This window comes from Macrobrachium rosenbergii, chromosome 48 (genome assembly GCF_040412425.1).
Source record: "Macrobrachium rosenbergii isolate ZJJX-2024 chromosome 48, ASM4041242v1, whole genome shotgun sequence".
In the NCBI taxonomy this organism is placed as follows: domain Eukaryota; kingdom Metazoa; phylum Arthropoda; class Malacostraca; order Decapoda; family Palaemonidae; genus Macrobrachium; species Macrobrachium rosenbergii.
The window spans coordinates 11899492-11912836 of NC_089788.1; the positions used below are offsets into that span (position 1 = coordinate 11899492).

The window sequence follows — 13345 nt, forward strand, 5'->3', positions numbered from 1 at the left end:
GAAATTCTTTGTTGTATTCCGTTATTTAGGTATAAACATGTCTTCTTAGTTATACCAAAAACAGATCAGAAAGACAGAATAAGAATGATGAAAGGAGTTGAATCCTGGTAAGAGTTTTGCAGTTGCAATGTACAGTAGACTGAAACTTATAATAATCACACATGTATTCACAATTGTTTTATAACTTGCAGCAGACATTGAATGGAGATTTTTTTTTTACGGAATAAAGGTGGGGTACTTCAGATCTGCAACTTCAATCTTAAGTTTCCGAAAAGAACGTTGCTCTGTTTTCGAAACCAAATATGAAGACCAATGTTCTTAGGAAGGGATAATATTTTGTTTTCAGAATCTGAAATTGAAATATATATATTTAATGTGTCCTAAAATTCGGGGAAATCCTGTTCCGCTTCCACTATGTGTGAAATGAAAATCTTTGTTTCCGGGCAGTTTTAATAGAACATTTACGTGTTCAAAATAAATTTTTCTTCCCTAGAGTCTTCAAGAAGAATCTTTTGTATCTGTTCGAACTCTCATGAACAAGGACTTTCAGATTAAGAAATATTGTGTGATTCAAGAGAATGGGTGTTATCTATCCAAAAGGTTATTGAAAATGTATTTTCTGTCAGTGACCAGAATATAGATGGTCTGTAGTATAAAAGTCTAAAGAAAATTTAGAGCAAACGAACTTTTTTATTATTATTTTATTGTTTGCAGATGAAATTTCCTCAGAAAAATGATAAAAGTCTTCGAAGTTCGATATAATTCATTTCTCTCAATCAGAGAATGTCGAAATTGTAGCTTTCCTTTCAGTGCAATACCAGTAAATTTGTTTTTTCTTTTAATGAGGCCGAAAATACGTTGTTGTCGAAAGAGGCAGGGAGGTTGGCTTAAAAGCTTGCTTCAAAGGTAAGATGCTGGTGAGGTCTAAAATGGCAAATGAAAGTCTTCATTTCTAGAGACTGGAAACTCGGACAACGTTTCCAGACATTCAAGGAGAAAAATCTTTCGTGTTCCTTCACCGTGTCCAGAATTGCAAAATAACATTTATTGGGTGCAGATGAGGTGTAGGTGTTGTTGAGGTCTCAGTGGGATTTCGGTTGTAAGTGGATGGCCTACCAAATAGGAACTAGCTGTGTGCAAAATCGTGATGTTAGTTATTTTATCACATGACCTATTCCCAGATTGTAAAAAAAAGTTTAAAAACTGTTATACGGCTTTCATAATGAAAAATATTGCATGTAGCTGAGTATGACTTTCAATCCATTATATTTAGTCTCGGGCGGAAATGTAAATTTAATGCTTTAGCATAAATTTTGCACGAAACGATATTAGTAGGAAGTCTGTTCTTTAAAAAAAAAATGTGAAAGCGCATTTAGGAAAATAATTTGAGTAACTGAATTTTCAATTGGATGTGTTGTTGCACGAAAGATTTTATATATAGGTAAACGGAGAATTTCCAAGATATTTAATTTGGTTTCCACAACTCTCTATCAGTAGAGATGGGTAAAATTTAATTTAGTTATTCATCAATCTTTGATGATTGTGCCAATAAAAATCTGATGAATGTGAAATTCATTTAAAAGCTTACAGAGATCTCTGAGAGAGAGAGAGAGAGAGAGAGAGAGAGAGAGAGAGAGAGAGAGCGCATCAGTGATACTTTCTGACTTAGTAATCGTGAAAGACCAGTGTAAGAGGGAGATATGAAATTGCGGGGTTTGGATGTTATTCCTGGTACGGTACGTTTTTCAACCTTAAGGATGTTTCATTTGCACATATGTCGCAGATCTTTACATATCCAAATTTTGCAGGTGTTAAAAAGAATAGAATATGTGTATGGCTTATGTTGTGTCTTAGGCTAACCATTGTACCTCACGGTGTCTATCCTGCTCAGTGATAAAGCAAGTTCTGTGCCTTGGTTTTATGAATTCTGTAAATCAGTTACGGTGATAATAAGTAGGAAGATAAGTTATAGTCGATCAGCGATGTTTTGGGGACGGTCTGATTACAGTACGGAACCAACTTGGCGGAGGAGTAAACTCATACTGTATATCCCTTAACAACTTATGCTGCGCCTCTGTAGTTAGAAATATTTAATCACTGTAAATCTTGCTTTTATTATACTAAAATATGTATGGAATAATAAAAACAAAAAGTCATTCGCCAGCTGTGAAGAACAAGTGCTGAAATGATCCGTCTTGATAACAGCAAAGCGGTGTTACGCAATATACTGCGTTGCTGAGCCTTTAAAGCAACAGAAACGCTTCCTGTATATGCGACAAAGATGAGAGGAAAGTAGATAAAATGGGATAATGAAATGAACCCAAGTATGTATCCAACAAATAATTAAAATGGAAAGAATAAAAAAAAACGTATTACAACAAGCTGTGTTTATCGTCTAATAAATAGTAACTACACCGCATGGCCGTAAAGTAAATAACCCTGTAAATAAAAAAAGGGAAAGAAAAAAGAAGTACCAATACTTGTCAAGGTTAACTGAGTTTTCCCTGATCGCCTACCACTCTATATTATGACCAACACTAGCTTTCTACTATCTAGACACCACTGTGCAATCGCCAATACCCCCCCCCCTCCTCCCTTCCATGCCCACACTGCTGGTAAAAGACTGGAGAGCAAGACGGAACAACAATAACTTTTATGTCGATATATCGTTAAGTTTCAAGTCTGCGCGGATAGAGAGAGTGAGAGACATACACAGAGGAGTTTTATTACTTTTTTTTTCTCTCTCTCTGTAGAAATTCTTTTTGGCCTCTTGTTTTTTTACAGTTTTATTTTATTTTGTTGGTGGGTTAGAATGTCGTTGGTGTTACAGAATCCCAACCCTTTTATTTTTTGCCGTGCTCCCCCCTTTTTCATGTGTTTGTCTCTTTGGGGCTGTTATTGAATCTGTTCAGGCAATTAAGTTTCGTGCTTTTATTTTGCTCCTACAGTACTTTGTGTTATTTGGATGGCTGCTGTCTTCAAGTTTTTCAGGATTCAAGTGGCCTTACTTAGAACTGCAGAGATTGTTTTGAGCTTGAAACATTCGTGTCCATTCAGTTGATAATTGTTTTATGAATCTAGCCTCCCTTTATGTTCTGGACAGGATCCTGGTTCTGGACTAGATATGAGATTTGCGTTGGGACTGACTCTTCAGGTGACTTTTTTCATTTCTATTGTTGTTATAGTTATGGCTCATGTCGTTATCATAGGCTGTTGTGAGTCAACGTGGGTGTGTCTTATCAGTCTCTGTGGTCGCCTTTGGAAAGTTAACTTACTTTGGTAAATTATCTTGAAAGCTGTAGTAAGAATAGCATGCTTGGTATATTTCATCTTTGTGGTAAAGATCATATAAACAAAGTTACGCACATAAGAAAATCAGACATTTTAAAGAGGTATAAGGTACAGTAGGTGGTGTTAATAAAAATGTTCGTTGTATCAAGAAAATTTCAAAGCGAGTGAAGAACAGGAGTTGGAAACGTGCTGATGATTATGTTTCTAATTGGTTTATGTATCGCGTTGTTTACTTTGCGAAAGTATATGAATGAGAATGGTTCCATGTTCTTAATTTTTAAAAGGAATTATTTTGTTCTCTAGTTATTGCAAGAGCAGGTCTAGTTTTGAAATCTAATTCTCGGCAATAGCATATTAAAGTATTCTTATGGAACTTTTTATCATGATCTATTCGATGTGTTTCACTTGAATCAGCGATTAGTGGAAAGCAAATGATGGAAAGCAGTGAGAAATGTATAAAGAGCATTTTTTTTTTTTTTTTTTTTCAAAATTAATTCTTTACCACAATATTTCACGCTGTTTCCATCAAGTTACAGCATATAAATTTCAGCCCGCTATTCGCGCTTCTGTTCACATTAATTTACCATATAAACCCACACTCAAAAAATGTGAGACTTTAATCCAGTCCTTTCCACAACTGCGGTAGGTAATAAATGTCTACCAGTTCATTAGATCCGGACCTCTTTTTTCCCTCGAGGGACAACTCTCGGGCATTTTTCAAATTTTTCGTTTTACCATTGAGAGGGATGTGCGCCTCCATATTTTTTAGCATTACCTCTAAGAACCTTATAATTTGCTTTTTTTTTTTTTACAGAAATGTAGTGTATTGGTATAAGATCTTTCCTTACCTCTTTGTAATTTGAGTAGTCTCTTTTTTTTTTCTATCTTCATCGGGGTAGGGCATGCGTTCAAAATTGCTCTTGATGAAAAAACCACAAAGCTCTTACGGTCCCGTGCATAGACTTACAATGTGTAGGAATTGGTAAAGGATAAATTTATACACACTCGATTCATGCATGCATATATATATTTTTTTTTAATATATATATATATATATATATATATATATATATATATATATATATATATATATATATATATGCGTGTGTGTGTGTGTGTGATAGAGCGCTAAGCTTATTGCCACCATCGACCCAGTTGTGAATGGGTACCAGCGGTAGCTAGAACTCAAGAGAGGGCCTGGGATAGCAACCTCATCCCTTAACCTTTACGGATAACAGGACGGTTTTACCCTTCTGGCTCGACGCCATTCAAAATGAAGAAGAAAAAAAGACATATAGTAAACAAATACACCAGACATTTTATAATATACATTATATATATATATATTATATATATATTATATATATATACACATATATATTGTATATATATTGTGTGTGTGCGCACGCATATGTGTAAGTATGTATGTATGGTAAAAGAAGAGTTCCCTTGCTGTAGAATAATTACGAGTCAGCAATGCGGTCTAGTTCCCTCTTATTTATGGATACCCCGTAATTACGCAGAAGTCATTTTAGTCCCACGATACTAGAGCACTTGTCTGGGGGACAAAAGTACTGAATGTGCAGATTATAGCAAAGATAGGTGAGAGAGAGAGAGAGAGAGAGAGAGAGAGAGAGAGAGAGAGAGAGAGAGAGAGAAAATGGAGCCCTAGGGGTGTTGGTGGGAGAGAATGAAGCACTGAGGGAGAGTAGAGGAGGCAATTACGAGACTTTACTAAGAAAGTGTGATGGTGTTATTTCACGAGGAATTACCTAGGCTAACGACCCCCCGCCAACCGGGTCTTTCCGACGGAGGACACGGGGATAATGACCTCATTACTATCTTGTCCTCGTCTTCATCCTCAATGTCATTGGGGTAACTCCAAATGATCCCCAGGGAATCCTCCGTCCCCTTGTTTTCAGGGGATGGAATAGAGGAAGGACGGAATAACAATGCTGGTGTAAGTTTAGGTGTGTGAGTATATATGTATATATATATATATATATATATATATATATATATATATATATATATATATAGACTAGCACTGTGTTTGTGTTTGCGCACGTTTGTGCACGCGCTCGAATATGTGCATTATAAATGGTAAATAATGAACATTATCATATTTATCCCACCTCTGTTTTTTCTCTTCCCTATGTACGTAACTGTTGCTATATTTTAAGAAAAACGTTCGCTTTATTTTATTTTAACTTACAAAAGTACGACTGGTAATCAATGATGTCGCCCTTTTCTAGCTTATCTCACCCCCCCCACCCCCTATTTCCCGCCCTTTCTCTCTCTCTCTCTCTCTCTCTCTCTCTCTCTCTCTCTCTCTCTCTCTCTCTCTCTCTCTCTCTCTCTCTCTCCATCGCCTGGCCTAATTGATTTCAGGGGAGTCAATTTGAATTTTCAGCCAGACCAATAATGAAGTGAATTGGAACCGCCAGAAATTGGCGAGACTTTACACCGGGATTTGGGAGGGCTAACCCTAAGGGTAACCAACCAACCTCCACCTCTCCCCCCTTCTTTCGGGGAAAGTAATGGAATGGGCAGCTGAGGGGGCCGGAAGAAAATGAATTTCTTGACTTTATCAAAATTTAGAAGTTCATTGCAAGTATTTTGGGGTTTGTATTAAAAGTCTTCCGTTTCTTTACATGGAGAAGAGAACATTTTTCTGTAGAAAATAACATATACACATTATCATACTCTCATACTTTTTGTGTGTGCAGGCGTTCCACACTTCCTCTCCCCTTTTTCGCCTCTGAATAACAACTTCCCGAAAATGAAGGTAGAAAAATACAAATAAAAGAAGCGAAAGAGATTTACTCTTCCCATCTCTTTTGTATTTGGCAGATAGAGGAAAGCCAGAGAATAGACGGCCCCCAATACTGGGATGTATTGGTGTTCTGGATGGGAGAGAGAGAGAGAGCTAGATGGCGAGGCAAAAATACAAACACGCGCACACACAACGTTGATTGAAGTCACTTTATTGGTACGGCATGCGAGAGAGAGAGAGAGAGAGAGAGAGAGAGAGAGAGAGAGAGAGAGAGAGAGAGAGAGAGAGAGAGAGAGAGAGGATGAAAACTATTTCTGAGTTGGAGGCTTGCTTGGATGACTGTGTAGGGTTAACTCCGAATGCCTTATCTAATGAATATGGCGTTTAATCATGGATGCGTGACCCCGCCTTATGTTTATTTTGACCTCCGTTCTTGGAATGCTCTGTTTCCCACCCCCTACCCCCTACCCACCCCCCGTTTCGTTTCGCTTCCCCTCCTACCTCTTTTGATTAGATTACGTGCTTTGTAATTAGATCTTAGTTAGACCTCCCCTTAATTAGCGATTTTGTCAGTGTGTGTGTACATGAGTTTGATAGTGCCGATGCAGTTAGGCCTATGTCTCATAATATTGAAACGTACAAAGTTCGTATTGATAAGGTAGGTTTGAAGCGTCCAACGGATACTGAATTAAGAGACTTCGTTGAAATCTCTCTCTGCTCCGTACATTTATAAATAACACACACACACACACACACACACACACACACACACACACACACATTCTACTGGTCACCTTTTTACCAGATATATAAACATTTCTTATAGTCACAATGAACTCTTAACATGTTTGTGTGTATGTGTATATATATATATATATATATATATATATATATATATATATATTATTTGTATATTTATATATAGTGAAACCTTCAAAAGCACTTAAATTGAATTTATTTAGCTTTCGAAGGGACCATCTCCCTTCCTCCTCCGAATACAACTGAGGTAGAAGGGACATGGTCCCTTGGAAAGCCAAATAAATTTAATTTTCAAAACTTTAATGGCCTTACTAAATCTTGTGTACAAGAAAAATATGTAATATATATATATATATATATATATATATATATATATATATATATATATATATATATATATATATATATATATATATATATATATATATATATAAATTTGATGAACACTGCACACATGAAATACAGGTTATTTTCTGTAAAACCATTCGTATAATTTGCAGTGCGAACATATTTAGGTCAAGGAATAATCAGCCATAAACGGAAACCGTGAAATACCATCACCTTTTACATTTTAATAAAATCTGACATTTAAATTTTTTCCGGTTTCATCCGATCCGCTCATCCCATACCTTTCTCACCAGAGGAGGGCGGGGTAGAAGGTCACCCTAAGGGATAGCCCTCTCAGATGTCAGGTCAAATTACTTAAGTTTTCACACACACACACACACACACACACACACACACACACACACACACACACACACACACACACACACACACAATACCTGCACATGTTCCTCCTCTCAAAGATTGTGTTATTTTGTGTTAAGTTTTATACGTCCTTAGACTTTTCATTCAGCTGCTTTGTAATTTCGTTGTATACAGGGATGCCCCGGAAGCCGAATTGGTTTGTGATTGCGGACTTCGTTGGCTGACGCAAGCAATTGCCGACAAGCAGTTCCGACTGTCGCCAGGAACAAAATGTTTCCGACCGAGGTCTCTCAACGGAACGCAGATCAAGAAACTCTCTCCGCAAGATATGCAATGTCGTGAGTATTTATGCTGTGTTTTCTCTCTACCTCTCTACACAATATATATATATATATATATATATATATATATATATATATATATATATATATATATATATATATATATATATGCGTGTGTGTTTTGCTTCTAATGTTCTTTCACTTTGAGATTCTTTTATTATTTAGAGCCTTTTTGCTGTTTCGCCTTGATTTCTAATATTATGCGGGTCAACTTTGAGAATTATTATTGCTTGCCACCAATAATACTGGATTCAGTCAACCGCGAAATCTGCAGATCTCAAGACCAGTGACACCACGGGGAACATTTAAGTGTCTGCAGTTTAATATTTGATATTCCTTCCATACTTGTTTCGTACCGGAAACATTCATTGTCTGCTGTAGCGGGGGCTGTTGGGATCTCTACAGCTTCTCCAATAAAACGTCGATCATCTCTACCGTATTGAGCTGGCTTTGGCTTTATGTATTTGAATTTTCCGAGTAAAATTTTTTTTTTTTTTTTTTTTTTTCAGTTTCTTCTGAACTTGGTCTCCCAGTTGCAACTTTTGGGTCGTGCTAGTTTTCACGGTAAAACAGATATTCCTTTGTGGGATGTCATTTACATTTGTCTCATTTTTTTAAATGGTGTTTCTCTGAAAATGTTAAATGTTATTTTTTACGTTCTCTGTCACGCGTAAAAAATTTGTATAAGGTTAAGAAAATGCCTTATGTTTGTCTCCTCCAGTTTAAAGGTCATATTGTAAGGCACCAAACTGCTTCATATATATATAATTTTTATGCGATGTAATATTGAGTTTCAAAATAAGACTATTCCATAAGCGTTTTCCACACCTGATATTGCCTTAAGGTATTTTTGGAATGGTGCCTCGCTCGATCAAATAGGATATTTATATCTTTAGCTCATCTTTTCTTCGTAATCGTTGTTTAAGCGATGGCAGCAATTATGGCTTTTTTCCCATGCAGATCTTGAAGGTGTAGGCATCTTTCATCCATATCTTTATAGACAGACGGATAGAATATACAATTTAGGCCGAAGACCAACCTGTGGGGGGGGGGATCATTCTGCGCTGAAAGGAAAATTGAGAGGAAGAGGTATAAAAGGTGTAACAGGAGGAAAAGCTCGCGGTTGCATTATTAAACATTGTTAGAAGAGGGTAGAAAGTAGGATGGAAGAAAGAATAAGAATGGAGGTACAGTAAAAGGACTGAAAGGGGTTGCAGGTAGCTACCGAAGTGACGCTGCAAGGAACCTTAAACAGTGCCTACAGTGAACCGCGTGAGGTGCACTGACGGCCTACCCCACTGTGGGGCCATATCTTTATAGTTAATTTATATTCGGTATCCAAACATTCATAAGCTTTCATCAAATACATTTTTGGGTGCTACTATAGTATGATGGCTACCATCCATTTTCTACATTTGACCCCTCAGCGGCTAGTACTAACACGGCGAAACAGTGTAGGTGAGTCACTGTGTCGCCGTGTTTAGTACTAGCCATAGGCCTTAATTGGGTTGTTTGGTAGACAGCATCCTCATTTTTGGTTGGTCGCGAATAGCTCGGTGGATATCGTTCTATAGTAGCACCCAATTTTGTTCCATTGATGGCTTCCAAATCCTTGTTGAGTAAACCATGTGTTCTGTGTTTCTTTTTGATATTTTATCATATACGTTTCCAAGTAGTTTAGTGGTTGTGATTGATTGTTTTTACTGTTTAATTTCAAAGTTAATTTCCCGGCCTGCTCACATAATTTCCTTGGAATGTTCTCGGTAGGAAGTGAGTTGTATTCCATATTTATCGTTTATTGGTTAGTTTCGTGACTATTCCGTTTCGACAAATATTTTTAGAGAACTCATCTCCTTTTTCAGGTGTAACTTATATATTCGGCGAAAATATAATTCATATAAATTGAAGGATTAGTTTTTCAGCCGGCATAGAACACAATACACCCACAGTCCTGTACTGTGATTTCAAGTGCAGTGTAATTTCAGCTATCTCTAAAGCCAGAAAACTGCTACTCAAAAATATTCTATTTCACGTTCTCTCGACATTGATACTTGATTCATTTAATATTTGTGCCTAAAATAAGCTACTTTTACCGGCCTGTTGACTCGTCTGCTTTGTTTTAACAATTCTGTAGTTGTTGACATTGTTGGAGTGCGAAGCAGTTGATGCTGTGGGGTTTGACTGCACGGGGATGTAGCTCATGTAATGGTAGCCATTTAGTGACGGTTGTTGATTTTTCAGGAGCCGTCCTCTTTTTAAGGGAAACAGCGCATTAATAATATGTCGCATTGTTGTAATTTGTCTTGTTACCAAGACATATAATAATAATTTTTCGTGTGTAGCTTTTCATGGATATACACGTAAGCGCGATTTTCGGATTAATTTTTAAAAATATAGTCGCATATGACATCGATTTTTCTTGGAAAGTTGAGTTCATCACACTAAACTGTCTCTGATGTGATGGAATGTGAGTATCACGCACCAGCTCGCGCGCGCGCCCACTAGGGTAATATAAAGTGAGGGTCAGTCCATAGGTATGCAACAGTAAGGATAATCTGTTTAGCTGAAATATATGGGGTGGACAGCTGTTGTAGTTTGGGGTTTCGAGACAGAAGGATGGAGAATGGAAATTGGTGGGATTAATTTAAGACTCTAATTCCACAATTTTTCCCAACTGGCTTTCCTTATGAGGACGATCAAATTAACTTCCGAGTCTTGGCGAGCTACTTAGGGAGAGAAGTTAGGGAAGAAGGGACCCTCTTGGTAGGGGAAGATAACGAGTCTAGGGGGAAAAATACAGGGAAATTAGGGTGAATTGTCTGCGAGAGAGAGAGAGAGAGAGAGAGAGAGAGAGAACTTGTGTGTGTGTGTGTGTGTGTCCGTGTTGGTGCGCGCGCATATTTTTTTATAGTTGTTGTCTTAAAATGTTCATATTTTTTTATTTGTTTCCATCTACAGTCTTCTAAAACTCTGAGAGGGGTAATGGTAGACTTTTTGCTTATCCAGAAGGAAACAGATTTAAAGAGTTAGTAAACTTGTTTAGTTATTATTGTTGTTTCAAGTATCATCGTCATCGTGTGACGCAGAGGTTGTAGTACGTATAATATTTTGTTGGCTAAGTTAGCGTCGTTGCTGAAAATGCGTATTTTAGACCGAATATTGATCCCGATTTCTGAAGTTACATCAGTAGCCAAACAGCAGAACTTTTAGACACGGGTGTAGCCATATTGTGATTACATTAATTGCGCTTTTAATAAGAGAAAATGGACGTCATTTCTACCATGTCTTTTTATTTCTTCCTTTTCAGAAAGAATGAATTTCTGATTTGGAAGGTTTACAGATTTATACTCAAAGCACCTATGCACAAAATAAAAAACACTCAATATTCAATTACTTAATGCTTTACATTTTTATCTTCCATTACCTTCAGATGGACCGGGTCTCTCCGTGGTCGAACTCGAACCAGGCCTTGATCAGGTGGTGTTCGCTGGCGACTCTCTCAGACTGCGTTGCAGGGTGACGAGCGCAGAGGAAGGTCACAAGGTATGGTGGGTAAGGGGTGACGTTCATCTCGTGCCCCGTCACCCGTCCACAAGCGGATCTACGACGGTAACGGGTTACTTGGAACAGCATCATCAACACCAGCAACGCGGAGGAGCGGTCATCAAGACAACTTACCTTCCTGAATCCATCGAAAGGTTTGTATCTTTTTTGCTTTGTGCGCTTCTTAAGCAGTTCCCCTTACGCTTAGATAAAAGTACAGACATATAAGATAAGCAGTATTTTAATTTGCTGAAGAGGGCTACTAATGTACAGCATGAACCCAAATAAAGTTTTCTGTAATTGAACCAAGTTTACGGTAAACTGACCTCTTGCAGTATGAAAAGTATGATTGCAGGTGTATATGCTTCCTCTAAATCAAGCTTCGATGGATAAAGTATTCATAAAAATTAACAAAGGCGGACAAGATTTAGGGCATAACAAGCCACACAAACACAGTTGTTAAGTCAACCAACTGCTACATACTCAGTACATCAAAACTTGATACACGCACATATAAAGTACATTTTTATGTTGACATCAATACCATACATTTGTTCACAACATCCTTTTACATGATATAATATTTAAAACTAAAAATCCTAGCGGCACCATACATACATGCATACATACATACATACATACATGCATAATACATAAAGCAGAGAAGAGAGTTCAGAATGTCTTTAAAATTATCCGATTGAAATAATAATTAGCCATCGGCATTCCCTTCAATACAGCATGGTCGAAATTAAGGAGCTGAATGGCACTCACAGTGGCGATTGGTCATGTCTAGTCCAAGGAGAGCAAGGAAACCACACAACAAGTACCATTAGCATTTATGTCATCACCCATGACACCAGATATTGCCCCATGAATAGTAAGGATCGTTGCTGTTTTGCTGCCTCTAATTTCTTGTGTTTTAGATTGTAAGCACTTTAAAGATTAATGTAAACATGGTTGTGTCAGATTAAATTTAACCTTACAGTAAATTTATATATAAAGCAACTCTTATTTCTATGAGTAAATTTGTATGTAAAGCAACTCTTATTTCATTTTAAGAAAACATTGTTTCTGCAACAGTCAGTGTCTAATTGTTCCTTTTCAGCCACAAGTAATAACAGAGGCTCATATGTATGGCCAAGAACTGTAGCTGGAGTAACAGTAGAACTAGCCTGCGCAGGATTGTTACCTCACCTAAGGGGCAGCTCCAAGTATCCTACAAAGGCTTCTTTAAAGGCAGCGGCTGCAGGTGTAGCCATCTCACAAGCCAAACATACCTGTTCTCTTGATGGCTACTGGGAAGGATTGGACACTTCAGCGTGTCCTTTTGTGTCAGAAACTACGAAAATCCTTGAGCAGTTTGCTTCCACCAATATACCCGCTAGTAAAACAAGTTTGGCGGATTCCACCAGGAGTCTTCGCAACTTCACCCGAGATGGCAAGATCTTGAGAGATCCAATGGACATTATCTTCTTAGCTAAAACTGTTGAACAGTATACTAGTTTACTTGGGGCGCTCTCAGGGCCCAAGGAGACAGCTCTCGTGCTAATTGAAATTATCAGTGCTTCCATGGCTGCCGCTCAAGGTATGTGTGCACAAGGAGTTTTGATTAACTAAACATATGAATTTAGCTTTATAAATGCTTGAAAATAATTTGTTTTCGTCATCAGTATCCCACTACAGCAGAAATGGTTACCTTTTGCTATGTCCGTAAATTTTATGTATTGCACAATGATCCTTAATTTTGCAAGAGAATTGAACATATTAAACATATTTGTTAGTTCAAAAAATGTATTTTATTGTCTTTAATTATTTAGGATTATTTTATATAAGGCTTTTGTGATGCCAGTCTTTGAAATCAGTAAGATTTAGCTTATAATAGTAAAATATGGGATATAGTCATCTTCAAGGAGATCAACACTAG

At 37.3% G+C, this 13345-nt stretch overlaps 1 protein-coding gene across 5 annotated transcripts in view; it reads left to right on the plus strand.

Moving 5' to 3' along the window:
- Window positions 1-13345, plus strand: part of Remo (Remoulade) — a 502829-nt gene that overhangs the window by 473731 nt on the left and 15753 nt on the right. For all 5 annotated transcript variants that reach the window (XM_067091346.1, XM_067091350.1, XM_067091348.1 and 2 more), the window contains 4 exons: window positions 7712-7875; window positions 11309-11576; window positions 12159-12298; window positions 12527-13006. In XM_067091346.1, the coding sequence (XP_066947447.1) occupies window positions 7712-7875; window positions 11309-11576; window positions 12159-12298; window positions 12527-13006 (1052 nt within the window). The remainder of the gene's footprint in view (window positions 1-7711; window positions 7876-11308; window positions 11577-12158; window positions 12299-12526; window positions 13007-13345) is intronic.